The 26594-nt window shown below is 41.0% G+C and overlaps 1 protein-coding gene across 5 annotated transcripts; it reads left to right on the top strand.

Moving 5' to 3' along the window:
* Window positions 1–224: 224 nt before the first annotated feature.
* camsap1b (calmodulin regulated spectrin-associated protein 1b) lies at window positions 225–26470 on the top strand. 5 transcript variants are annotated; one of them, XM_067520238.1, is made up of 19 exons: window positions 225–655; window positions 2099–2265; window positions 7244–7506; window positions 10924–11085; window positions 12270–12350; window positions 13266–13325; window positions 15345–15486; window positions 15617–15756; window positions 15940–16036; window positions 16695–16851; window positions 17281–17366; window positions 17701–17785; window positions 18324–20628; window positions 20909–21045; window positions 21125–21339; window positions 21553–21655; window positions 21790–21902; window positions 23478–23596; window positions 24174–26470. In XM_067520238.1, the coding sequence occupies exons 2-19, from the start codon at window positions 2100–2102 to the stop codon at window positions 24468–24470; spliced, it is 4728 nt and encodes a 1575-aa protein (XP_067376339.1). In that variant the 5' UTR covers window positions 225–655; window position 2099; the 3' UTR covers window positions 24471–26470. The 5 variants fall into 5 exon arrangements, with proteins under 5 accessions (XP_067376339.1, XP_067376337.1, XP_067376335.1 ...); XM_067520236.1 differs by lacking the exon at window positions 13266–13325 and adding an exon at window positions 12730–12762 and having other exon boundaries at window positions 16695–16818; XM_067520234.1 differs by lacking the exon at window positions 13266–13325 and adding an exon at window positions 12730–12762.
* Window positions 26471–26594: the final 124 nt, after the last annotated feature.

The following is a 26594-nucleotide window of genomic DNA, read 5'->3' as shown; positions in this document are numbered from 1 at the left end:
ACTTCTTCTTAGCTAACCTCTTTCCCTGTATACACTCCTGAACTTCCTCGTTCCGCCAACAAGTCTCCTTGTCCAATAATAATTATAATAATAATCCTTATGATAACCATTACAATATCATTACTGTGAATACTCCAGCAGTAGATAAAAAGTAAGAACGTGAGCAACTGCCAAACGGTTTATTAACAGTCTGGAAGGTGACCACGCATGCGCAGTCGTTGCCTTTACGCAGGCTGGGATGATAATTACATTTCTATGGGCTGAGCGCGAACACATTGCTGGTTCTCGCTGCAAAGCCCAATCTTCTGTCTAACATGGGGCGTTCAATACAGACATAGATTTTGAAGCAAAACAGCCTCTGCACGTTGCGCTTCTTCACTGAAGAGCTCTTCTCCCCCTTTTTTTTTGCCTGGTGTTTGTTTCAGCTCAAAGTCTGCCGTGGATCGGTTGTCACAGGCCGCGGTTCGGGTCTTGTTGCTGGGAGGAGACCATTCAGACAGACTCCCTGCTAGCATTATTAGCTGGCTATGATGCGTCGCTGCTGCTGGGGTAATTTCTACACAGCAGGCCTAATGTAAAGCGAGGCAGGTCCTTGGTTAGGTGTTTACCCGGACGGAACCGAAGGGTGACTTGGGAATATACCACACCTTTCAAGGTAATGTCTTGCCAGTTAGCTAACGTCATTCATGGGGCCGATGAATGCAGCACTACTGTATGCTAACTGTTAGCCGGATAGTTAGCTGCTTTACATTTGCATGCATGGGCGCTTGGCTAAGACAGTGTTATAGAAATATGCCAGTTAACGGAGGTCTCCTGGTTAATGAGGTTATTATAATAATATTGTAACGTTACAACCCCAAGCTATCAATTATCTGAATGATCTTGATCAAAAAGCTAACGTAACTTGGGCGTCAATGGAAGAACATAGTTGTTATCATTAACTTTGAGTTAACGTCACCTAACATTACAGATAATGTAACAATGAGACATTCATTTTCGTTTTCTGGCCAAAAACAAACAAACAAAATATTTAAAAAACAAACAACGATAAGATGTATGTTATTAGAAATGCTGTATTGGACTCAGTTGTAAACGTCACTAATGTTAAGACAGTTTGTCAGACGTCTCGCAAAACGGTGGTTAAAAATAATGAAATATTCAAACCACACATCCCCATGAAAGTGCAATTGATAGTGAAAGTGCACAGAGTTTGATGGAGGCACTGATTAGAAAAAAAAACAGTCTTTAATAAAATTCCATTCCAAATACACAGCACTTTCACAATCTTATTCTTATCTTAGAGAGTACTTTTAAAGGGGAACTGTCAAAAACATTAAAAACTAGGAGGAACCAGGCTCATAAACACTTGATAGAAAGCCACAATAATCAAAGTGGCAATTTACAGAGTCTGGGGGAACCTGACGGCAAATATGATCTGCTTTCTTTGCAGTCTAGATTGTGAAAATACTGTCACACATTGCAGCGGGAGTTGAAGTTGTGATTGTATGAGTCACTAGTTTAATCTGTTATCCGAGTCCTCAAGATATTCATGGTCAAGTGTACTTTCTGCGTGTCGTTTTTGTTTAAGCGACTAATGTGATAATTCATTGAAAATCCGTACCAAAGTCATGGTGTTCTGACTATAATTAACATAATGACTATAATTAACACAATGGCTATAATTAACATAATGGCAAGTGTTTGAATCATATACCCTTCGACTCTTTAAGGCCACCATCACCTCACTCTGGATTACGTATTGCACATAATGACTTTGATCATGCCTGTAAGGTTGCCTCCTTGGTACTTACAGTATGTCTACCATCAGATCAATTGACCACTAACATGATTAAGTGGAGCACCCGAAACAATATTTACCTTAATTATCAGTAAACGTAAGATGTGACTGGAAAACAAAATTCATTATGGAATCATTTTAACACAGTATCCAACCACTCACAAGAGGGAGTATTGCAACTTGGCAAACTGTGGATGACAAATCCTGTTATCTGGCTCTGTCTGTTTGTCAGCAATTTTTCCAATATAATTTTGACTTCATGTTAACTTTTTCTTTCAATTGTATTTTATTTTTTTAAAGGATGGATGTTGATTTGTGCACCGGCGGTGACAGTACCAGGAGAAGAGTGGATTTGGCCGGGGCTGCAGATGGCACATTGGATGTTGTACCACTGGAGATGTATGATTCTGCCAGAGCAAAAATAGCTGCCAACCTGCAGTGGTTGTTTGCCAAAGCCTATGGAATTGGTAAGTAATGTATTTAACATACATATGGTTTTGGCATTTGCTTGGCTATTTCTTGTAAGTAATTCAATATATTTACCATTTTGAACCACAGAGAGATTAATAATTTCTGAGAATATGCAGTATAACTCTTGATATTCTTAAAGTAATTTCAGAAATTCAGATATTGTTGGGACTATAGTTTTACTCTTGTCAACATACAGTCAGCACAATGTGTGTAGCTTCAGTGGTGAAACACTGACAGCAGACGCCCAAGAGAAAGAAATATTTGTGTGCATGCTCTTAAGCCAACACTAATTCCCTCATGACACTTGGCAACTAATGCTCCTCTCACTGACTCACCAGATCCTTGCATTCTTGTAGGGTGGCCAGTTAGATTTGAACCCAAATCAGGATCAGTCTGTATTTTAGACTTTACTCCGAGCATGGAAAATACTGATCTGCACTGTCAGTCACTTTCACTCCCTGTTAAAATTCTATCAGCATTAGTAAGTTGGCCTGTTGGCCAGCTTTTCTTGTTGTTTGTGGTTGCAACAGTCAGGAGTTGCAGAAATGAGATCAGTTGTGTGAAATTTAGGACAACCTTGTATGGATTTGTTTTGTTGTTGCTGTAAACCTCATCACCCTGTCCAGTCGATGCTTATCTACTGTTGTGTTGTTAATGTTTAAGTTCATGTTCTCTCATTGATTACAGCTAGTGAAGTGCACAATAAAAACAACTCTATATGAGTTGATGTATTTACTGTAAATTGGAATTTGTGGAATAATTCAGTTGCCAGTTTTTTAAGCACATTTAGCCAAAACTGGTAACTTAAACTTTTGAATACCCATGTGATCCATCATTCAAGATTCAAACAATTTCATTGATCCCATGGGAAAATTGTGTAAACGATTCATTGAAAAATGTGTTTTTATTTTAAATGATCGGCAAAAACCATTGTCCTTTTTTTGGGTAAAAATATATTTTAAAGTTTATCAGTGGTCCAGGTAAATGAGAATTCTGCCATCTTATTTAGTGAACTTGTATAGCTATCTTGGAACTTAGTATTATCGCCCCAGCAGAATGTGTTCTGCACGTTGATTTGGCATGAGTTTTTATGCCGGATGCCCCTCCTTTCACAACCCTCCTTTTTTTGTTTTTATTTTTTCTGGGCTCGGGACCTGCACCAAGGTGGCCCTTGGTGGATGGGTGGGGCCACACCTGATGGGGTGGGATTCAAACCCGCAGCATCCTAACCCAATGCTCTACCACTGAAACACCAGGCCCCCAGTATTTTTAGTTTAAACTAATCTTAGAAAATTAATAAAGCAGCACACTTGAAACAAATCCCGTGTTCATAAAATTTCATTTTTTATGAAATGCTTTAGAAAGTTGTTTACTATACTGGCTGTTGTATGTGATGTTGTGGACTCATGCTGTGTTAAGAGATTCGTTTTGAATAGAACATGTAGTCAACCAGTGTTATAAATAAAATGGTCCAAAATTAAAAATGGATGAGGATATGATGCAGAGTATATATGTAAAAATGGTCACAAATGCAGCTTGGGCAGCCACTGTCTCATTGGACACAGTGGTTCTGACCAACATGCAAAACATAAATGAGTGTTCAGGGTTAGTGAGGTTAGGTAGTCAAGACGCATTATCGGTCCTACAGTCCAGCTTTTATGTGTGCATACCTAAGTTTTAACCATGAGGAAAATGTTTTGTGAGATTGTTTTATTCTCTGAGCTTTCACAAACATAATACACTTCAACCTTTAAACTCAGACATGACATCAGAGGACTTGTTGCAAAAAAACCAAAACCCTTTTGTTGCATGATTATCGCACCATAGCTCCCTTGTACTGCACAGGTGGCTTTTTGATGTGCAATAGGTGGTCTCCCTATCATAGCAGTTAATCTTGGTCACTGTAAGCCTCAGCTATCTCCTGCATGCATCACTCACTGCTTTGCATGTCTCTTGCATCAGTCTAGTCTCTGGTCAAATCATCCATCATGATTTCAGATCCTCAAACAAGCTTTCTTTTGTACTCTGTAGTCATTATACCTATTTCCCAATTGACCTCATGCATTTATAGTAAACAAATGACAATCAGATGGAGGTTATAATGGTAATCACACCAGGTTATGAATGGAAAGATATTGTCTATTATGCCCGCCTCCTTTCAACACCTGCACTTTCCTCTAAACCCATTAGCTAAACTTAATAATTTAACTTTTTCTCAGAGTTCATACAAAGGCTTGTAGGCCTTTGCTTGCCCTGTTCAGTTTGTTATCATAGGCCCGAGCTAATAACAGTAGCCCCTAACTTGCAGCTGCACACTCAGGTTCAGCTGCAAATATCCTTCTTCCATGGCAAGTAAATATATAAAGCCCATATCACCCAATATGGTGTCATATGGTGTCTACTACAATGCCAATGCTGCACAGTTGTTTGCTTGGCTCATGCAATGACTGACCGGCTTAAACAGTGCAGCCATCTTGTGATGTTGCCATGGGTTCAGGTGTTCCTGGTGCGTATTCATCAATGTGGGTTACTTGTTTAGTTTTTGATTATGCATGTCTTTGTTTGTGTATTTTATTTCCTGTCCTACTGCCCTCTGCTTGTGCCACAGCTGCTCCCAGTCTTAGCGATAGACAGCCAGACACAACAGCAGCAAGGGTGAGCACATGTCCTAGTTACATATCCTAGCTGCTATCCCCAGCTAGTGTTGATCATGGTGTGATACTGGTCATGGTTGGCCAAATGCTGAAGCACATCCTGGTTCTTGTTGTCAGATCGTTTCCTCTTACAGTATCCCATTCAGCCTGGTCCCTGATGGCTCGGGGGGAGGCTTACACACAACATCGGTGCCTGGAAAATGAAGTCAAACGTGAAGACCCGCCCCAACCAGACCTCTTTGTTTTTATACACAGTAACTCCCAATTTTCTGATGTATTTATAGGCTCAGACAAAGGTCTTCAGGAATGACCCACACTGTTGGGCATTACACATAAGTTAATGAAGTTGTACAACCACCAGTATATTGGTAAAGCCTGTGTTGTGTGGTATACAGTTTGGAGCATCAGTGGGATATAGGCATTAGCATCCATGGAAATAAGCACTGCATCATTAATCAAATAAAATTGCTATTGTAATTTGTATTACTTTGCATTTCTCTTTTCATTCTTGGACAACAACAAATATTATATAGTCAATGCATTGGGAGGGACAATTGATCAAATGAAAGGCTCTTAATTGTTTTTTTTAGTTGAAACCACAAATGACAGAACTGTGACAAGCCACATAAACTGTGCACAGAGATAAAAACAAATTTACACAAGGCATCAGAAAAAAGAACACCGCTCCATTGACAATAAACCACAAAACATGACTCCACCATTCATACCAGTTAAAGGGAAACTTCACCAATTTCCAACTTGCTCTCTATGGCTTTAGTTGAGGGTGTTAATGCTTTTAAATGTTCCTCTGACTTCACTATATTAAAATATTCCTCTGCTTCTGAGTGAAAAACTCCCCCAGATGACATCACCCAATTTTTCATCATTAGGAGTTCAGATGATGTCATCTTGGGGAGCTCTTGAAAAGCACGTTGACCATGATTACAAACTCCATAGCATGAGCAAGAAGATAACAAAATCTCAACTGAAAGCTCTTTTTTTTTTTTAAGTGATGTCATCTGGAGACACTTCTCAGGTAGATGTAGAGAGTATACATATATTTTTATATTGTGAATTCAAAGTAAGGTTTAATGGCATTTGTGTACATGTACTAACCACTCCACAACCAAAAGAAGCACGTTCAAAAGCCACACTTTAAGGTAATGGTCAGATTTGGTGAATGACTGTCAAAAGCACCTTGTTTACAAAGCAGCAGATGCAGCACAGTTGTTATCTTTTTATTTAAACTTGTTTTTTTTAAATGATTTCCACTGTTATTGTAGCTCAAAGTAGAATCTTGGTTTGCAGAAATGGGCAGCTTTTGTTGGCTGCTCTCCTAGACTCTCTCTACTAGATTGTGGTTTAATACTTTATCTTTCATTTGTACCATATTTTAGATATTTCAGAACAGTCTTGCTTGGTGCCTCCTTGCTTGAGCCCTTTGGCATTTGTGTTTGGCAGATTATCATCCACAAATCCATCTTGAAGAAGCTGCCTTCTGTTTGCCTTCCTGGTTTTGAAAGCAGGGGATTGCTGACAAGTGGGTCCCTTTGTAAGTCAGAGCAGGCAGTAAGAACCAATCACATGCACACTGACTGTACAGCTTGTACTGTTGGAGCTCAGGCAGTTCAGAACAGATTTAACAGAACAATGTTATTAGCACAGCACTTTGTAGTAAAGTGCAGAGTTTTGGGTTCATGTTTTGGTGTTGTTTGGATTATATTAGACCTATTTTAAGTCTTAATGTGTGGTTGACATTACAGTATAAATTTAGTTTTTGCATGCCGTTAGTCAAATGTTTTGTCTCATGCCCCTATATGGAAACACTTTCTGGTCTTGAGTGACTTCACATCCGAAGCAACAGAATCTTTTGTGTAGGTTATATTTTTCTTTTCGTTTATGTGGCTGCAGTGTTGTCAAATTACTTCTGGCAAAACCCAATGTGCCACCTGAGAAACTTGCTTTCATTGAGGACTTTTCCTGTGTAGTTCCACAGTAAGCTGTGGCTTGCAGTTACAAATGGTCATGTTTGCTCTTTGTAAACTGAAGCATGTATTCAGCAAATACTATACTGAAAGCATCATGCTTTGTCATGTTACTGTAGTTTATTGACACTGTAGGTGTTTGATGCGTGTAGTCTGAGGCACTCTGAGATGTCGGCATTAGAAATGCTTGCCAGGCACCATATGTTCCTGCTTCTTGTGTACTTTCTAAAATGTTTTCTTGCAGGCTAATATCTATTCTCAGTGCTAAACTGCACATTACTTCAGTAGCACATGGTAATGCCACGTGGTTTACCTACCCATTTTCATCATTACAGACCATATTCCAGAAGACTTGAGGGACCCCTTCTATACAGACCAGTATGATCAGGAACACATTAAGCCACCTGTCATCCGCCTGCTGCTGTCTTGTGAGCTCTACTGCCGTGTCTGTGCCCTCATCCTCAAGACGGAGCAAGCAGCTTCTCTTCAGTCCCACATGTCTGTCATCCAGGCTCTGTCCAGGAAGGGGATATACGTTGTGGAGAGTGACGATACACCAGTCACAGAGGGGGACCTGGCCTGCGTGCCCATCAAAATGGTGAGCAGATGGATGAAAGATTTTGTATAGAAAGTTAATAATCTCCTTTTAATTAAATATTGAATTATTCTTCACTAATAGGCCACTTTGGACTTTAAGTGAAATTACAAGTCAGTAATACTGATATTTATACTCGTTTATCTCAACCTTTAATCCTTTGTCAGAAAAATTATTACCTATTACCGAGTTCTTGGAAATAGTACACACACTATAAAAAGTAAGCCCTCTCAGAGCAGCTCATTTAATCGCTCTTAAGAAGGTTACTCTAATGCTAATACTGTTAAGAATTCTTTCTCTTAAGAATTTTTTTTTGTCTGTAAAATCTTTCTAATAAGCATTTTTGTCAGTAAAGTATTTGGGGAATGTTAACATCTAAAAAACCTTCAGTTAAAATGGTCCACTAGCTTGGCTCTACTAAGCCATCATATTTATGTTGTGTGGATGTTTTCCAAGGTCAGCTCTGCAAATAAGTTAAATATCCTCATTGTGTATCCCCAATCTAGTTCTTCACCTGAATCAACATTGTCACAGCCCAGTAAACAGCCCACCTGGTGCCAGTGAGATCCAGCGTCTCACAGTTTCACCCAGAGCACTCCACCTAGGATAGAATGAACACCAACCAGATAACTTGCTTACAGCCATCTTCCTTCCCCTTTGTTACCATGGTAACTAGCTATGGTGTTCAGCAGGCTTTGAGTCTGCAAGCCAGCTAGTCTGGGATGTGTGTCTGCTTTTCCTGTGAGCAGCCCGACAAAATAATCCATGCAGGCATGTGTGTAAGCAGCCAGACACAAAGCCTGGTAAAGGGATGGAAAATCCTGAGCAGGACACCGATTATCTCTCATAGACTGTTGGAACTTCCCTCCCAGTTTGCTGACTTGACAAGGCGTTTCCATAGCAACTAAATTTCCTACTTTGTGTCTAAGCTTGTGTGATTAAAAAACATCCTGAACCTGCAGACAGTTCCACTGCACCTCGTTTGAGTGTTGTGGGGGGCAACAGCTGGAGGTTGTAAATCCATAAGAAGCTACCCATACTCTTGGGGGCACTTAAATGTGCATGTCTGTGTTCACAGACACCTCAGGGCAACACTAGCCCTCTCACCCCCATGGGGCTCCACACTGTTCTGATGAAGGGCAGGTTTGTGTTGAAAGAGAACAAAAGATTTAACCACACTTTATGCTGTTAAATTTGTCTTTTATTAATAGTGAGGTTTTTTTTCATGGTTTCTGGTGCTGCAATATTTAGTTGCATGTGCAGTTGCGAATTTGGTAAATTTTGGTGTGGCTGTGGTTATGGAGCAGGTTATCCACAGGTGACAGGATCAATAGATCGATCCCCGGCTTCTGCTGGCATGTTGAAGTGCCCTTTGACAATATACTGAAGTTACTCATGGTGGGTCAGAGAGAGAGAGAGAGAGAGAGAGATATGAAACGACAGAATGTTATCTTAAGAAGGTCTGCCGGTCTGCAGCTTCTATAACGAATGACCTCCTGTCAATGTCTGGAGCACGTCCAGGCTTTGTTTGGAGTTGTTGCTTCACACGTGTAACACACAGCAGAAGATTATCTGAGTTGGATGCGTTCTCACATCGGGAGAAACTGGAACTTGATTTCACTGAGGGTCGACTGCCTGCTAGAGCCTATGGGGGGCACATCGTAATAGTTTGCTGCTTGAAACTGTACTTGAAGAGAGACGCCATGGCAGTTGCCACACCCATGTAGTTGCTTTAAATCCTCCTGACGATTTGGGAAACAACAGACCATCTCACTTAGACGTTTGCATTCTTACATACACTGCATCCGGGTAAAGTCTGGAGAAGCTAATGAGTCAAGGGCATGTGTGAAAGTGGCTTACCAGGAACAAATGTTTATGAGATGATCTCAATACTTATAATTACCTTTTGCAAACAAACAGCTGAGATAAACAGCCGCTGACGTGTAAATAACAAAGCTGAACTTGAGCATTATCCATCATTCTGCATTGAGTCTTTTCTTTTTTTCATTTCTTCATGGATTAACTTTCACAGTTTTCAGGAATACAGTGTAGGGTTGTCTGCGAGTCGACTTTCACAGTTATTGTCTGTGTCTTTGTAGGTCCTGCTGTAGCGAAAGCTCTAAATTGCTCCCATTAGTTTTGTTAACAAGCTTAATCTCTCATTCACTTCCATCACCATCATTGGATTAGGCAAGTGGCATGTTACACAAAGCACTGACTGAAACAATTCCTTGTATATGTTGGTTGGACTCAAGTTTTTGTGTGCTTCAAATAAGCTAAATAACAGAATTTTACATAGAATGATGTTTAGAAGTTGAAATGTTTAAGACAAAATTCAGTTTTCCCACCTGGGGACAAAGTGGGGGCCAGTGTTGCTCAGTATTATGACTGCAGGCACCAGGCGTTTGACCTGTGCCACAAGTGGTGCCACTTAAGTCAAAAGACTTAAGAATGGGGGGAAAACATTTGGAGAGAAATTGAGTTGCCAGACTTCTGTCCTAATCCAAATCTCTTCTTGAAGCTAATGTTGTATTTTTGGTTATAGTGGATTAAGCTACTGACAAAAAAGCCCACATGGAATATTTTTAACTGTCCATTTTCCCAGAAACACTATAGGAGTAAAGTTCCAAGTAAGTGGAGTACAAACACATACAATAATTGTGATAGTAATGTATCTTATGAAGCATTCCTGATGGAAGCACTTGAGAAGTACAAATCTTGAATATTGCCCGGTGAGCAGCTGGAATTTTTATGTTGTTTGCTGGTGTCAAGTTGGCCCCACCAGGGCACCCGTGGTGTGTGTGTTTGTTGTTGTGCGTGTGTGTGTTTGATAGTGTGTGTGACACCACTGACACCTTAAGTGGTGGAAGGAACAAGTTTTATGTGACACACCATTTTGACCATTTTAACTCTTTAAAGAATGCATCATAAAAGGGCTGTGTTGTTTCGTGTACCATCTGGTACCACACATGTACCAGATGGATTAGGTCTTGTTTTTAAAAAAAAAAACATTCTTAAAAACTATGATGGTTTCTATTATTCTCAGACAGGATTGTCCAACTATGCTCTGACTTTAAGTCCAATCTTGAGGTAAACTGCTGAAGTGCTCCTTTTACATCGCAATCCAACAACATGCACTCTTTTGTTAAAGCATCTGTGTAAATTCAAATGACTGACAAGCACTACTTGAATTTGTTTCATGCAGATTGTGACTGTTGAGGTTATTTCTTACTTTTCACTTTGTACTTTCACAGTTAGGGTGTTTTAAAACATAGAATGTGTTTCACATTAATGAACTTGGTGCACTAATAAACCTGATTTGCAGTGCATTAAAATCGACCTCCAGTTTCGATCTTGGTGTAAAAAAAAAATATATATATATATAAATAAAATTGAATTGTGCTGTGCTCTCTCACCCAGAGTGCCCACATGCCCATGATTGATGCCCTGATGATGGCCTACACAGTGGAGATGATCAGCATTGAGAAAGTGGTGGCTTCTGTCAAGCGCTTCTCTACCTTTAGTGCCTCTAAGGAGCTGCCCTTTGACCTGGAGGATGCTATGGTCTTCTGGATCAACAAGGTTTGAACACATGGACACACAACCCAGATAGAAGAAATGAGTCAGCACAGTAAAAACTGAAAATGTTGCACATCAAAGCTTTTCATAAATGTGGGGTTTAGCCTTTTATCTCTATAATCCATCTGATTTTGATTATTGGCTGCTGCTCATTTATTCAGCACCACATGGGATGAATAACCGTCTTCACATTGACGTCCTAACAGTGGCCCCGGTTGTGAAGCCTCTATGTCACCAGTGTTCAAAACGGGTCAACGGAAGTGTGGATGTTGTGCACCCACTCGAGGCTCAGGCTCACACTGTGCTCATCTTTCATTGAGTCCACAGCAGAAGTGTAAATCATACCAATGTTCCCTTTAATTTTAATCTGAAATTAGAATAAAATTATTAAGATTATTTTCAGACTTAAATAAATAAACAAAAACTTTACACAAGATCTGTTTCCACTTTTAAATAGCTGAAAACATTTGGTCTGCTTTTACTTGTAAAGCAACATTTGAGAGGGACAGCAAAACTATAAACACATTTCATTTCATTCTGCGAATATTAGAATTTGGTTTGACAAAATGCCACAAGATAATGTTATTCCTTGACAGTAATAATGTTGTCTTATGAAGAAAAAATAAAACATAACTCAAAAGAAGAAAATGTGGAAAACATGCTGACATAATGACGTCTCTTTGTTTGAGCATTACATCTCTTCATTACTCCATACATATCTGATTTATTCCATGGAATCTAACAAGCTCTGCTACATGTCATTATTTGTTCTGTGTCTCATTGTGAGTTTGCTCTGCATTTTGTGACATGTTGCTTTTATTGGTACTCAGATTTTTAATGGTTCAATTATTTTAAAGAGAAGTATATATAGAAATTAAACTTAAAAGATTAAAGCTGAGTTTTTACATTTTTTTTGTTTCCTCTCATGTAACTTTTTGCATTGCAGGTATTTTTAGGATTGAAAATGTTCATAAAAACTGTTATAAACTCTCTTCAGGCTCTCAAAATAAGTAAGCCTGTCTCCTAAAATCAGGCCAAGGGTATAGGAATAATCTGATTTATCACCTGCTACATGCATGCTCAGACTTAATCTGATAAAAATAATCTGCAAAAGGTGGGTTCTCTGAGCAACCTTGTTTTCTGGAGTACATGTAACCATGCGGAATATGTCATTATTTCTTCTGCAGGTGAACATGAAGATGAGGGAGATTACAGAGAGGGAGCATAAAGTCAAGCATCACCCCCTGGAGTCCCCCAGCCACCAAAAGGTAAAAGCCACACCATCTTTTCTTTCTGGAGAAAAATCCAAAAACCTAAAATACCAGCGCCAAAATCACCACCAAGATTCTCCCAGAAGATCCATATATCTGGCTTTTATAAAACAAGCATGTTATTTAGAAAGTCAAGTTGGGTCATTCCCATGAAATCTTTATAAAGGTAAATATTGGCTCAAGATGTCAGAATCCTAAGTTTTGTAGGGAATGTATCACCCTAATGCCATTTTGGAGTTGTTCTCACCATGATCCCTCTCTGTCAAAACGGAAGCAGATCCAATCCTTTTGTCTGTGACCTCTGACCTGTTAATCTCTCTGCTCCTGTTCCTCATCTGCCCCTCCCTCCCCTCTCTTATCCCTGCAAACTGGATAGTCTCCCTCCAAATGGTATTGGAAGCTAGTCCCTGTAAGTTGGATGCCAGACCCCCGGCATAACCCCATTTTCTTCCCTCTCTCCCCCTTGCACGCATAGTTCTGTGTTGATGTGCGTGCACACTCCACCGTGGCTCATTCAAGCTCATTCTGTGCTGCTTGTAGCCAGTGTGTCAGCAAGGGGGAGAAAGCTGACACTTTATATTTTTTCTTTTTGTTTTTGTAGAAAATATGTGACACAGGTGGAAGGTTGCTATTTTTTGGCTGATGTGTTCAAACGTTAGCTACGTAATGTGTGTTATCTCATTTCAAGCTCAAGTACACCATGTAGATTTTGTGTGTGTGTGTGTGTGTGTTGGTATTTGCTTGCCAAGAGCAAATCCATGACTACACTTCCCCTTTGCTTTGCAGTCCCATACCTGGCCACCTCCTCTCACTGCTCTGCTTTGTCATTTCCCTTCCATTCTCCCTCCTCTACTCTCACACTCCATGTGCCCATGGTCTCCCCTGACTGTCTCTCTGCTCTGTGTATGTCAGCTTGATGTCCTGCACGAGCTAGCCCACTGCATGCAGGTTCCAGAGGAGCTCTCCGAAGCGGTACAGTGTTTCCTCCTAGTCAGGGGAAGACCCACATATTGTAGAAGTCGTCTAGTAGTAGTGCTTATTGTTGTAGTTTCACCTGTTGCTTCAACATGGTTAGCATAGTTGTGTTTAATACCCACTGATTAGATACAGCCCTGAATGCTGAAATAAATGTTAAGCAAGTGCTGTAAATGTGCTATTCTGTATAGTATGTAATTTGTTTAAATAGTGCTGATTTTTTTGACTTGCCATAAATTAGCGTGTTCTGTCAGTGTGCGAAGACTGAAACCACATGTTTATAATTTTTTAATGAAATAATTTCTTTATTGGGGGGGGAAGTTCTTCCTGGAAACTAGTAAATGCGCATATGGAATCCTGCACAACAGCTCTGCCACATATTCTCCCTTTATGAAATATTTTTTTATAGAAGTTTTTTTTTTTAAAGACATTTGTAATTCCACTGTGTTTTTTACTGAGGTTGTAGAGTGTGGTGGTTCTTACTGAACTGCTTTACAGTGAGCAGCCACAACGCTAATACTAACTGGTGGTATTATTGTTGTGGTGGAAAGAGGTCAGCATGGGAACAATGTAATGCTAGTCATGAACAACAGGTGTCAGAACACACTGTGCATCCCATCTGGCTGCTTATGGGCATGCCTAGCTGCAAAAGGCTCAGTATGCCCATGCCCTGACCACTGATTGGTGTATATTGAAATATATTATTTAATATTCTACTACAGAGCATTTTGATTCAAGACTCGACAACCTCGATAAAACATTGTTCAATCCATCAGTATTCACGCTGGACAATATTTCTGTAAAGGTAGAATTTGTAGCTAAGCTGCTATATTGGATAGTGAAATTTTACCAGTGTACCTTATAAAGTGTCTATAAGGACTCTGTTTTGTGTGTTCTGGGCTCTTGTTTAGGTTATTATTCGTGCTGTAGTCACTCCCGTCTTTCGCATCATGTGTTCCAAAAGACCTTTCATATTTTCTATACCAGGGCATGGCTGACTCTGATTAACGTTCCTCATGCCTTGTTTATTAGTGAGAATGTCAGGTTGACTAGTTAAATAATTGGGAGTGACATTCTCACTCATTATATTTAAGTTATGTGGAAGCATTTGGAGTTAAAAGCAGTACTACCTGTCAGAGCAGTCTTCTTTGGTATCCTGTGTATTCTATATTTATATTGCTCCAAACTTAATGTAGGTCTTAAAGTGTACGGTATGTTCACTTGTAGTAACTGTACACGCATATGTAACACAATGTTATAAAGACTTTGGGTCTTTTGTATATCCTATTTAGAAAAATGTTATTGCTCAATTTTATCAATAAAAATTGGAAACAGAAATAAACATTGAAAATACATATTGGCAACTTTTACCATCTATGTAGAGTATGTATACGAAAGGGTAAGTGAGTTTCTATACCAGCCACACACTCATTTCTCATAAGTGGGCCAGTTATTACCCCAGTTTCACTCCCAGTCAGTCCATGCAGTGTGAACCAGCTGACCATAGCTGGCTGCCATCCCATTAAATGGAAGCAGGCTGATCATCTACTGTGTACTGTTGCAAATCACTGCTTTAACACTTCCATCTCCTTGAATTTAATCAGGCCCTCAGGGTTCTCCCTAAATTGAGTTATTATGGGGACACCGGACCTTTTCACTCAGGAGCAGCATATTCTGGAAATTACATTAAACATACCATTGGATTGGTTGAGAAGTTGAAAGTTATCTTATTCAAACAAAATGCATTTTTCTTTAATGCTCCTGGGGAGAACCCTGATCTGATGCTTAAATTAAATGTTTAGAGCCTTAACAGAAGCAGAAACATCCACAAATAATATGCATATGCTTTGACTAGTTCAGATGTGAATCTCAATAACAGCGAGATTTCTACTTGCGACACTAGTCATTGCATTTAGGATGTTTTTTGATCACATATTGATAGTACCATGGTGGTGATTTTGTTACTGTAATGCCTCAGCTTACCATAAACCTTCATCATTTCCCCCTGGTGGTTAGCTACGATATCGTCGGGAGCAGGCTTCAGGCCGCCAGCTTCCCTTCTTTCCACTGCTAGAAAACTTGATGAGAGAGGTTTGTGACGGAGCTGCACTGCTTGCTGTGGTCCACTACTACTGCCCAGACCTCATGAAGCTGGAGGGTATGCGATGTGTGATACTATTTTAGACACTTGCACAACTAACTGTCCCAGTCAAGTCAGTGTGACATTTATAGTCAAACAGTCATTGAGTTGTGTCCTGATCTGACCTACTTTGTGCCTTTCCGATCAGACATTTGCCTGAAGGAAGTACCCTCTATTGCTGATAGCTTGTACAATATCCAGCTGCTCAGAGAGTTCGCCAGCGAGTATCTGAATAAAAGTTTCTATCTTACAACGGAGGATATGCTCTACTCGCCACTTGTGCTCAAGGTACAGAGTTTGATGTACGGAGTTTGCATGAACTTCTAAAGCAATATTAGTATTTTACCAGAGATTACATTAAGTATAATTTAATGGATTTAAAACTTTTATTGGAGGAGATTCTTCATGTTTTTAAAAAAAATCTTTATTACCCAGAATCTGTACTCAAGTCTTTTAACTTTTTCCTTATAGCACAATGTGATGGTGTTTATTGCTGAGCTCTTCTGGTGGTTTGAGACTGTCAAGCCAGAGTTTGTCCAGCCCAGAGATCTCCAAGAGTTTAAAGATGGTAAGAATCACATGGTTTACAATCTTACAAAAGACATCCATGACCTGAAAATTCAGGTTTGCACGTAATTGCAATGCAGCTGCAGGTAAATTAAGAAATTCTCGTGGGCTTGCAAAGACGTGACTAAAAGACTATTTATTTATACTTCTCATTGATTATGAAAGTTTTTATTTATTTTTTTATTTTATTATTTTTTTTTTTACATGAATTTAAAGAAAATCTGTATTTTCGTTAACATGCAGATAATGGAGGAAAGTGTTTAATTCATGGTGGGAACTACGACATGAGTCAGCTGGTTGATTGGATGAACATAATACATTTCTATTAGTTGTTTTTCTAGCTAAAGTGCCACACGTGGAATAACTTTAGGTTTTTGACTGGTCACTCTGATATTACAATATGCAATTTCACTTTTTTTGAAAATGACTGTTAATATATTAACCAAGAAAGAAATTAGTTGATTAATTTATTAATAAATGTTGGTTAGAGGTAGAAAGTTATAATTAAAGGGAGTTGCATCTAAAATGTCAGCTTCTTTTTCATGTCCTGCCTTTTATTTGGGTCACAATTATCAATAAATCCGTGACAGTATCCCAGGTTGAACTTGTGTACAGATCAGAACTACCTGTGTTTTTAATTGTCCTCGTCCGTTCCTCAGCTCGAGCCATAGCTCTGCCCAAGAGCACCCGTCCATCAGTGCCCATCTCCAATGCTACCAAGCGAAGCTTCCTGGCCAGCCCTGGCATGGCCGATAACCACAGCAGCCCTGAAGTCTGTAACAGGTACTTCCTGCATCCTGAAGACTCTGACCCCCTGTAAGTCTTCTCATTTCATCCCATCATTATCCAATCCCTAACCCAACAAGGACGGGTATGCAGTGACATCTGACTATCATTTCCATGTGTCCTTCACCTCTAACTTATTTGTCTTCTAACAACATCAGATTGGTATGTGTGGGTGCGTGTGCTTGTGTTGTGGATGACTGAAAGGCTGTCTTAAGATTTTATTGAACTGTCAGTTGGTCACACTGTTTGTGGGAAATGCATTTGTTTTACAGAAAATGTCTTGGGTGTGACCTGTGTACTGGGCACTGAAGTGTTTCTAAACCTTGTGCTGTTACTGTTTTCATGTTTCAGTAATTTGTAAAAAAAAAAAAAAATATATATATATATATCTATATATAAATACTGATTGTATTTTTTTTGTTTCCTTCTTTTTTCTTTTTTTTTTTTTTTGGGTTTAAGTAAAGGGGGTCCGACCTTCAGTCCTTCCCATCCACTTCTGCCACTGCGACAGAGGCAGCAGAAGCAGCAAGGAGAGGAGGGTACAGGTAAAGGAAGTTATTAAGCTACTTATTGCAAACACAGTGATGTTCGATGAAAAAAAAAAAAAGTTCACATTTGAATTGCAGTTTATGTCTTCAGGAATTTTAAATCAATTTACAATAAGTTTTAACGATAGTCATCAAATTTGCTCCACAACACGGATGAACTTTTAATTTACCCATTTATGTCTGACAGTAAATTATATATAAATTACATAATAATACCAAACCATAAAACACATTCATCTTCAGAAATTACAGGTTTATTTTCAATGTGTCATGCTGTTGTATTTATGAGAAGCTTGCTTAATATTCCAAATGCTCATGTGTTTCTGGCTAGGTCTAAGAAACCGTTCGAACTCCCTGACTCAAATGGATGGACAACCCCGTGGCTCTCTCGCTGCATGGCCAGACAAGAGGCATAGGTACCTTCAGATAACATATCAACAAACGTGTGTTGGGACCTTTTGTAAATAAAAAGAGAATGCTATGGTTTGCAAACCTTTTTTTTTTTTTTTTTTTTTTTCTGGTTGTATAAGGTGCAAAGACAACATATATTGAAAAGCACTGAGCATTCCAGCCTTTTTTATTAAAATGTCATTGGTGCATTCTCATATGGATTGATAAAAGCAATATTTACAGTATATAGTAATAGATCCGGTTATGATCTTTATGCAGACACATTTTCCAAATATTTTTGGACTAACAGTCCACTCAGTTTTATTTATAAACATATAAAGTTTAATCTACTCTTTTAATATGGCAAAGATTCTGGATTTCCAGAAATGGTATAATAATCCAGCATTAGTTTGCCACTTTGTTAAATACTTTGACATGGTAAAGATCATGAAAATGTTGAAATAGATGAGACCCAATTGGGCAAATCTCCAGCAATATATGAATTCTATATATTTTAACTTGTTTATTACATATACTGACTTGTTACATGTTCTATTCCTGTAGACCACTGTCCACGCTGAGCCCCTACATGTTGCATTCAGGCACAGACAGTGATGCAGACATGGCGTCTGGGGACAGTGTGAGTTTGGCTCGCTCCATAAGTAAGGACAGCCTGGCATCCAACATCATCAACGTAACACCCAAACACCAGGGGTCTGTTCCCCTGCCCTCACAGGCTTCAGTGCGCAGAGTCAATGGCCACAGCCTGCTGGGTAATGTTGACATGGAGGATGAGGAGGAAAAACTGACAGCAGTTGTCAGGACCGATGCTCCCACCATTCCGAAACAGACAGAAGGGGCACGAGCGACCACCACAGTGGGATCCAAACCTTCCGAAGAGTCCAAATCTGCACCAGATAGCTTTTACCTAGAACCACTAATGCCTGCCGTGCTCAAAACGGCTAAAGAAAAGTCTGTATGCCTAAATAAGGAGGAGGAGAGTGGGGAGGGGCCCCGGCCCTCAGGAAGGGGTTCCTTACGTCGAGGAGATGGATCAACATCAGCAGTTCGTAGAAAAGCTCCCTGCAGCCAAAACCAAACCTTTACTCCTCGTCACGATGAGACAGACTTGTTGGAGGACCTTCCCCCGGATCAGGCAAGTTTCAGGCCCATTGTCACCAGCAGTGTGGACCCCTCATCCAGAGATCCACCAGGGGGTTTTTATCTGCATTCAGATTCTGAAGAACCAAAGTCTGGCCAGACCCTGGATGCAGACTTGGAAGACCTGGATGAGGAAGAAGGGGATTTGGATGAAGCTGTCACCACTAAAGACCCCAGCTGGTCCAGGAAAACTTTCAACCTGGAAGATGAGGAAGAAGAAGAATCAGCCAAACTCCAAGAGGACATGAATGTTAAAGAGCATGAGGACAAAGACATGAACGGTGGCAGTGGACGTTCCAGCCCCTGCCTCAGCGGTCACTCCCAGGCCAGCAGCATGGCCAGTGGCAGTGTGCGCATGACCTCCTTTGCAGAGCGCAAAGCACAACAGCAACGCTTTGGCAGTAACCACGACCTACGTTCCAGTGCCTCCAGCTCCCAAAGGACCACGCCAGATGGATCAGAGGGCAGCGGGCCTCTGACTTCTTCCTGGAGGCTTAAAAGAGACCAGAGCCCCTCATCGCCCTTGGGAGGATGCACCCGTACAGGCGATGGTAGTGCTAATGTCTTGGCTTCTGAAATTGTCCAGCTTCGTATGCAGCTGGAGGAGAAGCGACGGGCCATTGAACACCAGAAGAAGAAGATGGAAGTTCTGTCAGCGAGGCAGAGGCAGAAGCTGGGGAAAGCAGCCTTCCTGCACATTGTAAAGAAAGGAGGAGGCAAGAGTGATACACTACCAAGCCCACTGAAAGCTGATATCTCTAAAGATGAGGTCAATGGGGAGAAAAGACCATCAACTAAAGATGATATGTGTGTGGATACTCTGAGGGGGGCCAAAGAGGACGAGGGAACCACCACGCCAGGTGCCTTAGAAGGAGACAAAAAAGGGAGTAATGGAAGCTTTTATTTAGACGAGGAGTTGGACCTAAATGAGTGCAGCCGTTCCATTGAGCTCCTGAACGAAGCCATCGGCAGCATCCAGCAACAGATGATGCAGCTGTCACTGCAGCAGGAGATGTTGATGAAACAGAATGTTCAGTCCCCCCCGGGAGCAACTCCACCTCCTCCTCCTACCAGTGACAAAAATTCTGACTCCAAAGCGGGGGCAAGCTTTCACTATGTGGAGCATCTCACTGGCACTGGGACTGCCCCCACCAGGAAACCCCCCAAGCTGAGCTCAGGCCGGGGTTCCAGGTCAAAACCATCAGAGATAAAACTAGCTAAGGAAGTGAGCCGGCACACTTCCAGGACCCTCACTCCCACCCAGATTGGGCCTGAGACACTACCACACCCAAGGCAGTTAGCTGGGGGCAGGTCCCCCAGGACGGAGCAGCCAGAGAGCCCAAGAAACCCCGCAACCGGAGAGATAATGGACATGCCAGGATCTGGTCACATTCGCACTGCCACCTTCCGGCTTCACGATGAGGCAAACATGCGCATCCCTACCCGAGTGGACCTGACAGCTGTGGCTGTACCTGAGCTGTCCTTTGGCGAGTGCCTGTCCAGCACACTAAGAGAGTCCGAACTCAATTCTTCTGATGGTTCAGGGAAAGAGAATATACCATCAGAGGAGGTGCAGCGTAGCAAAACTCATCTGATTGAAGTTGATCTGTCAGACCTGAAAGCTCCAGAGGAGGAGGACGCTGCTGAAGACGGAACAACAGAAGGAGGTGATGGAGAGCAGAAGTCAGTCATGGGCTTCTTCTTCAAGGTAATGGAAACATATTTATTTAGTTCTTTTTGCAGTGATTATTATAATATTATATAATATTATTATACACTGCAGGGGTCCATGATCAAGTAATTACTTCATTCAACGTCATTTTTTTATTGATCCATCTAATAATTTTGTGTGAATGTGAAGTGTCTGTAAATTCTGAACAATGTGCAAAAATAATTTGAGCTCCATTTGCTCAGCACAAACTCAAAGATTGAGTAAGTACTATGACATACGCATAATGTTCCTTTTTATTCTGCGTTTCATGTTGTAGGATGAGCAGAAGGCGGAGGATGAGCTTGCTAAAAAGAGAGCAGCATTCTTGCTTAAGCAGCAGAAAAAAGCGGAGGAGGCTCGACTCCGTAAACAACAGCTAGAAGCAGAATCAGAGCTCAAACGTGATGAAGCCAGGTAAAAATAATAACATCACTGGAATAAAAAGTAGTCTAACAGAGAAGGTGCTAACAGACGTGTTTTATTTTAATACCAGACGGAAGGCTGAGGAGGAGCGCCTCCGAAAAGAAGAGGAGAAGACGCGTCGGGAACTGATAAAGCAGGAGTATCTGCGGCGGAAGCAGCAGGAGATGTTAGAGGAACAAGGCCTCGTGAAGCCTAAAACACCCAAACCGAAGCAGAAACACAGACCCAAGTCTGTTTTCAGAGAGGAATCCTCCAGCGACAATTTCTCCAAGGGCTCTTCCACACGTAAGATTGTTACATCACCGCTGACATTTAGCTGAAGCCTAATCTTTATCTGCGTGTCTAAGCACAGTGCGCTTCAGTGGTTTTATTACCAGCTGAGCAGTGGGGGCCCATTTACTGACCATCAGTCCTTTTCTGTTTTTCAAAAACAGGGTGGTTACTGTAACTTGTTGTCTCCTTTGTAACCTCTGCGATTGTCTCATCTGTTTCCTGTAGCTGACAACCTGAGCAATGCCCAATCGGGCTCTAGTCTGTCTCTTGCATCTGCAGCCACCAATGAGGCTGATAGTGTTAACTCTGGAGGGGCTGGCTCCCAGCGGTGAGTTGCTGATATTTATACCCTTGATAATATTCAAGCAGTGCATTGTTTCTGTTTGACACAAGCGGGACTTTTTCACAATTCAAATTTTACTAAACATTTTAACATGTACCTACTTTCACGATGTCTTCTAGCTGTGACTCTGTGGAGTCGTTTCCTGGCAGTCGTAACAACAGTCGAACTGCAGAAAGAGACTGGGACAATGGCTCCACTGCATCATCCATCACCTCCATGGCTGAATACACTGGTCAGAGAACACATTTCATCATGTTTTTCTTTCCTCCGCTATTCTAATGCCACGTTACTAGCTTCACAGACCCGTTTATGTATTAAGTGACAAAAAGATCAGTATGTCGAGGCTGCTTTTAGGTGACACAGTAAACATGATTCAAAGAACTATATTGATCCCATAGGGAAATTGCCTTGTTCGCAAGAAAAAGAAAGGAAAAGCACCTCAACCAAATCAAGGAGAAACCACATAGCTAAATAAACTAATACAAACTGCTGAAATACAACTGAACACAAATTAAGATGTATGAGGTAAATAACAATTTACCTTTAAAAATAAAGTAAATAATACACTTCGACCTGTGAGTCGACCCTCGTTTTTACAGAATGGTTTAATGGTCACTGGGAGAAAGGACATCCTGGGGTGTTCTGTGGAGCACTTGACTGTGATCGGTCTCTGGCTGAAAGTGCTCCTCTTTGCAGCCAGCGCACACACTGCATGTGGGAGGGAGGGATTGTCCAGGATTGAGAGGAGTTTGCCACAACATGCAGAGGGTCCAGCTCCCCCTTATTAAACTGTCTGCCTCCTTCGTATTGCTGCCCCAGGAAACCACAGCATAGCGCTACCGCGTATTCAGAAAACACCTGCAGCAAGGTGCTGTAGATGTTGAAGGACCTTAGTCTTCTTGGAAAATACAGCCTGCTCTGGTATCCTTCTGTTGGAGCCTCTGTTCCAGTTTCCTCCTGTAAGCCTCCTTCCCCTTTTTGATCTTTACAGACAGCCGTCTCTGGACCTCTCTCACTGCTTCCCTGTCACCTGACCTGAATGTTGCCTTATTCTCATTCAGGATTACTTTAATGTCTTTGGTGACCCATGGCTCGTTGTTTGGGAAGAACAGTTTTTGTTGGTACACAGATGTCTTTAATGCTGCCTGTCAATCCATCAATGTCCTCACCGTGTGTCGCAGTGTGTCTTCCAATCTGTGGCCTCAAGGACCATTGCTGCAGGGCACATTAGTCTACACTCCTGAAAGATATTATCCTTCCTCGTCAGTGCACCTTGTTCTCCGGAGACCTCACGTTGCCCATAATCAGAGATGGGAGATGCGGCTTGTAGCTTCTAACCCTCGCTCGCCTGTTTTCTTTTCCACCCCTCGGCTTTTTACCAGCCCTGCGACCTCTCGCTGTTTAAACATCCCGAAATTAGGAGGTAAAGTCCGAACGAAACCTAAATCCCCGGTGCCGGTCTGCTGCAGCCCGATCAGCTGTTTCCGACTGTAAACAAATAAGCCCGCTCCAACTCCATACAGCTGCTCACAGATGATTAAAACAAAAAACTCCCTCCAACCGCAAGGTTAGAGAGGCAAAGCTTTACACAACAAACTAGTGACTTAACTATACTAAGAAATACAAATAGGAGGGGTAAATTAAAAGAAGTACACTAAAAGAATGGCTGTGTCTCGGCTTGCTTCCTGCACACTCTGCGCATTCACGGCTTTCCTACCAAAGGACTCTTGCATAATGTAGACTTGCATGTAATTCAAAGTTATGACTGATTAATATTTATTGATATGCGTTATTGACATCCTTTTAGGTCCCAAACTCTTCAAGGAGCCCAGCGCCAAGTCAAACAAGCCAATCATCCACAATGCAATCTCTCACTGCTGCCTGGCCGGCAAAGTCAATGAGCCCCAGAAGAACCAGATCCTGGAGGTCAGTGCTCTGTCTGACATACTGTAAATATTGAAATTAAGTTTAAGGAGTTTTTGATGTTTACCTGTTCACTGATCTTAGAATAGCTATGTTAGTGCAGTCATTGCAGCTAAAACAATGAATTGAGTGTAAGAAATAAATGGCAACTATTTCTTGTTGTCTTGTATTTAAACACACACACTGAAAATTGCCAAATACAATAAAACTCAGCAGATATTTACTGAAGAAGCACTGCTGCTTTTGTTGGTTATATCATTGCAAACTGAATAAGTGATGTCACCATCAGCTAAAGTGATTTTCTGAGTGTTTTTTGATGTTTTGTATTGGGAATCACTTTTCAACTCATAAATTAATTCTGTAGCAACAAAACATTTACTAGCAGAAAACAGAGGTTGAGTTGGACTTGGAGTTGTTAAGCTAAGCCCACATATGAACAGGAAGCAGATTTATTCACAAACGTAAAATAGATATTCAATCTGTCCAAATCTGCTTTTGGGGGCCTTTTAATCTCTACTGTATGTTATATAAATTCTAAAATAATAACTGTGTCGTACACCTATTATTCCTCATTCTCCAGGAGTTGGAGAAGTGCGAGTCGAACCACATGATGATCTTGTTTCGGGATGGCGGCTGTCAGTTTCGGGCGCTCTATTCCTACTTCCCAGACACCGAGGAGATACAAAAGCTGACGGGCACAGGGCCCAAGAGCATCAGCAAGAAAATGATTGACAAGCTGTACAAGTACAGCTCAGACCGCAAGCAGTTCACAGTCATCCCTGCCAAGACTGTGTCGGTCAGCGTGGACGCCCTGACCATTCACAATCACCTGTGGCAGGCCAAGAGAAGTGCTGTGCCAAAGAAAAGTGGAAAATAGCAGGCCAGTTTCATAACCCTCTGTCGTGTAAATCAACTTCTCCTCATCTCGCTTGTTTCCTGAATAGACTGCATTGATGCCCACAACCTAACTCACCACCACACTCGGTCTGGAGACCTATTTAGGAGAGGCCACATCCATGGACATGTGGTCGTCGGTAGGCGGACCCAGGCTGAAACAAAGGTGAAGGTATGTGTGTGTCAGGTGGTCCGAGGGACTGGTGCTTGCAACAAAAAGAAGAATGCCGTCTGAATTTGCGTCTTCTCCGTGTGATCTCAGTGTGATCTGTTCAGGTCTCTTTTGTCCAGCTGCAATTTATTTTATTCTTTGATTTTTGAATGACAACCATGACTCAAGCATGTGGCATATTTCTCTGTCTCTCATATGTGGTGGGTGTTCATTTCTACATGACGTATCTGTTAGTTCAGCACTGTTTTCATCGAAAGCTCAGCTGCAGCACTAAAATCCTTCCTCAGCGCAAACAACTGTCCTCCTTCAGACAAACTTGGACAAAAAGGAGGGTGCACCGGAGGATTTGTTGTTCTTTTCAGGCTATTTGAAGCACGGGACCTTTGTACGACCCTTTAGGATTGTCGGACTGCACTGCTGTGCCCCCCGAAAAACTAACAAAACAAACAAAAAAAAAAACCCAACAGCAATCTCTTCCTGTTTGGACCATCGAATCAGGCTGGAGTTACCGATTTTTGCCTCACCAGGAATCTCCGAAAACCTGCTGCTCTGAACTGTCGTCTTCTTTGTGTCCTGAGGGAGCCTCTCGGCCCCCCTCAGACGTCCGTTGGCCTTTCACGCATCGTGGTACTATCGTCTATTTATTCAACCGCTTTTTAAAGTAGACGCTGATCGTGTAGCACTGGATATGTGTAAGAAAATTTTAAAACTTTTATTTTATCGAAACATCTTTTTTTTTTTTTTTTGAGGGTGTCAAAAGAGCCTGAATGAGAGGCTTTGGTACAGAAATGATGCTTTTTTTTGTTTTAGCTTTTTTTTTTTTTTTTTTTTTTTTTTTTTATTACAGCAATGTGTTATAGACTTTGAGCTGATGTTATGTGTTTTCATCATAACGGGAATTCTCTGATGTTTAGAGCGGAGTTGTGTTATTGCTCTTCACTGGGCACTGAATTGTCCTGTATAAAGGTGCACTCATGAACACTTGTCGACGGCTTCTTACATGCAATGTAACCCACCCCCCCCTTCTCCTCTAAAGTCCCCCACCCCTCTCCTTCTCCCCCTGAGTGTTTTTGTCAGTCTGTCCCATCTTTAACTACACACACACTCGGCACACACACTCTTGTTGTGAAGAGTGTTTCCGTGCTGCTCCGTAACCAGTTCGAATGCCAGTATTTGATATATTCACAAAGGGGGTTTCTGTGTGGGGGTGGGCTTGCGGGGGGACTGGTTCAGTTATGTACCAACATTAAAGAACATTCCTCCAAGGTGTTGACAAAAACTGCCACATTGTTTCTCTCTTCTGTCTTTGAAAAAAAAACAAAAAAAACACTCAAAGTGCTTTTTTTTTGTTTTGTTTTTTTGTTTTTTTTAAGAAACCATTTGTTGGCCTCGAGAACAACCAGAAGTGTTGCACAAGCACTTTACTTTATGTTTGTTGGGGAATTTCTGAATGGGCATAAAAATCAAGACCTAAATAATGAAACTGCTGTTGTACTTAAAGGTGCAAAACCTAAACCAAACGCTAAGACACAACACTGACATGTAATGTTCATGGGCCTCCGCTGGTTTGATACTACTGCTTTCTCCAAAAACTACAGAATACTTGATTCTCACTTGCTGCATTTTTGGGGTTTTCTGGGGATTTTTATGTTAACTAAAAGATTGTATTGGCATTTGGTCACCATTTTTGTTACACTAGTGTACTTTTCATCCTTGTTGATTTTATCGTTGATCCCATGCCATCTATTTATTTTTAAATGGAAGCACTGAAACAATAAATTTTCAAGTGAATAAAAGTCAGTTTTAATTTCTGTTCTTTTCTCATTGCTTTTATACATTTGTAAAACTCACTAATATTTACACAACTTCTCACCAACATGTTTTTCACTTTTTTATTTTATTTTTTTGGTCCTTTTACAAGTGACACGTCTGAAT

This window comes from Channa argus, chromosome 11 (genome assembly GCF_033026475.1).
Source record: "Channa argus isolate prfri chromosome 11, Channa argus male v1.0, whole genome shotgun sequence".
In the NCBI taxonomy this organism is placed as follows: domain Eukaryota; kingdom Metazoa; phylum Chordata; class Actinopteri; order Anabantiformes; family Channidae; genus Channa; species Channa argus.
The sequence above is the reverse complement of the archived record's forward strand: the minus strand, read 5'-3'. Positions and strand labels throughout refer to the sequence as shown.

Excerpts from the sequence above, each read along its gene's own strand:
- camsap1b (XM_067520238.1), top strand. The coding sequence starts at position 2,100 with ATGGATGTTGATTTGTGCACCGGCGGTGACAGTACCAGGAGAAGAGTG. Across the intron at positions 12,351-13,265 it reads AGTCCCCCAGCCACCAAAAG|CTTGATGTCCTGCACGAGCT; the intron begins GTAAAAGCCACA and ends TGTGTATGTCAG. Across the intron at positions 21,340-21,552 it reads CTCCAAGGGCTCTTCCACAC|CTGACAACCTGAGCAATGCC; the intron begins GTAAGATTGTTA and ends TGTTTCCTGTAG.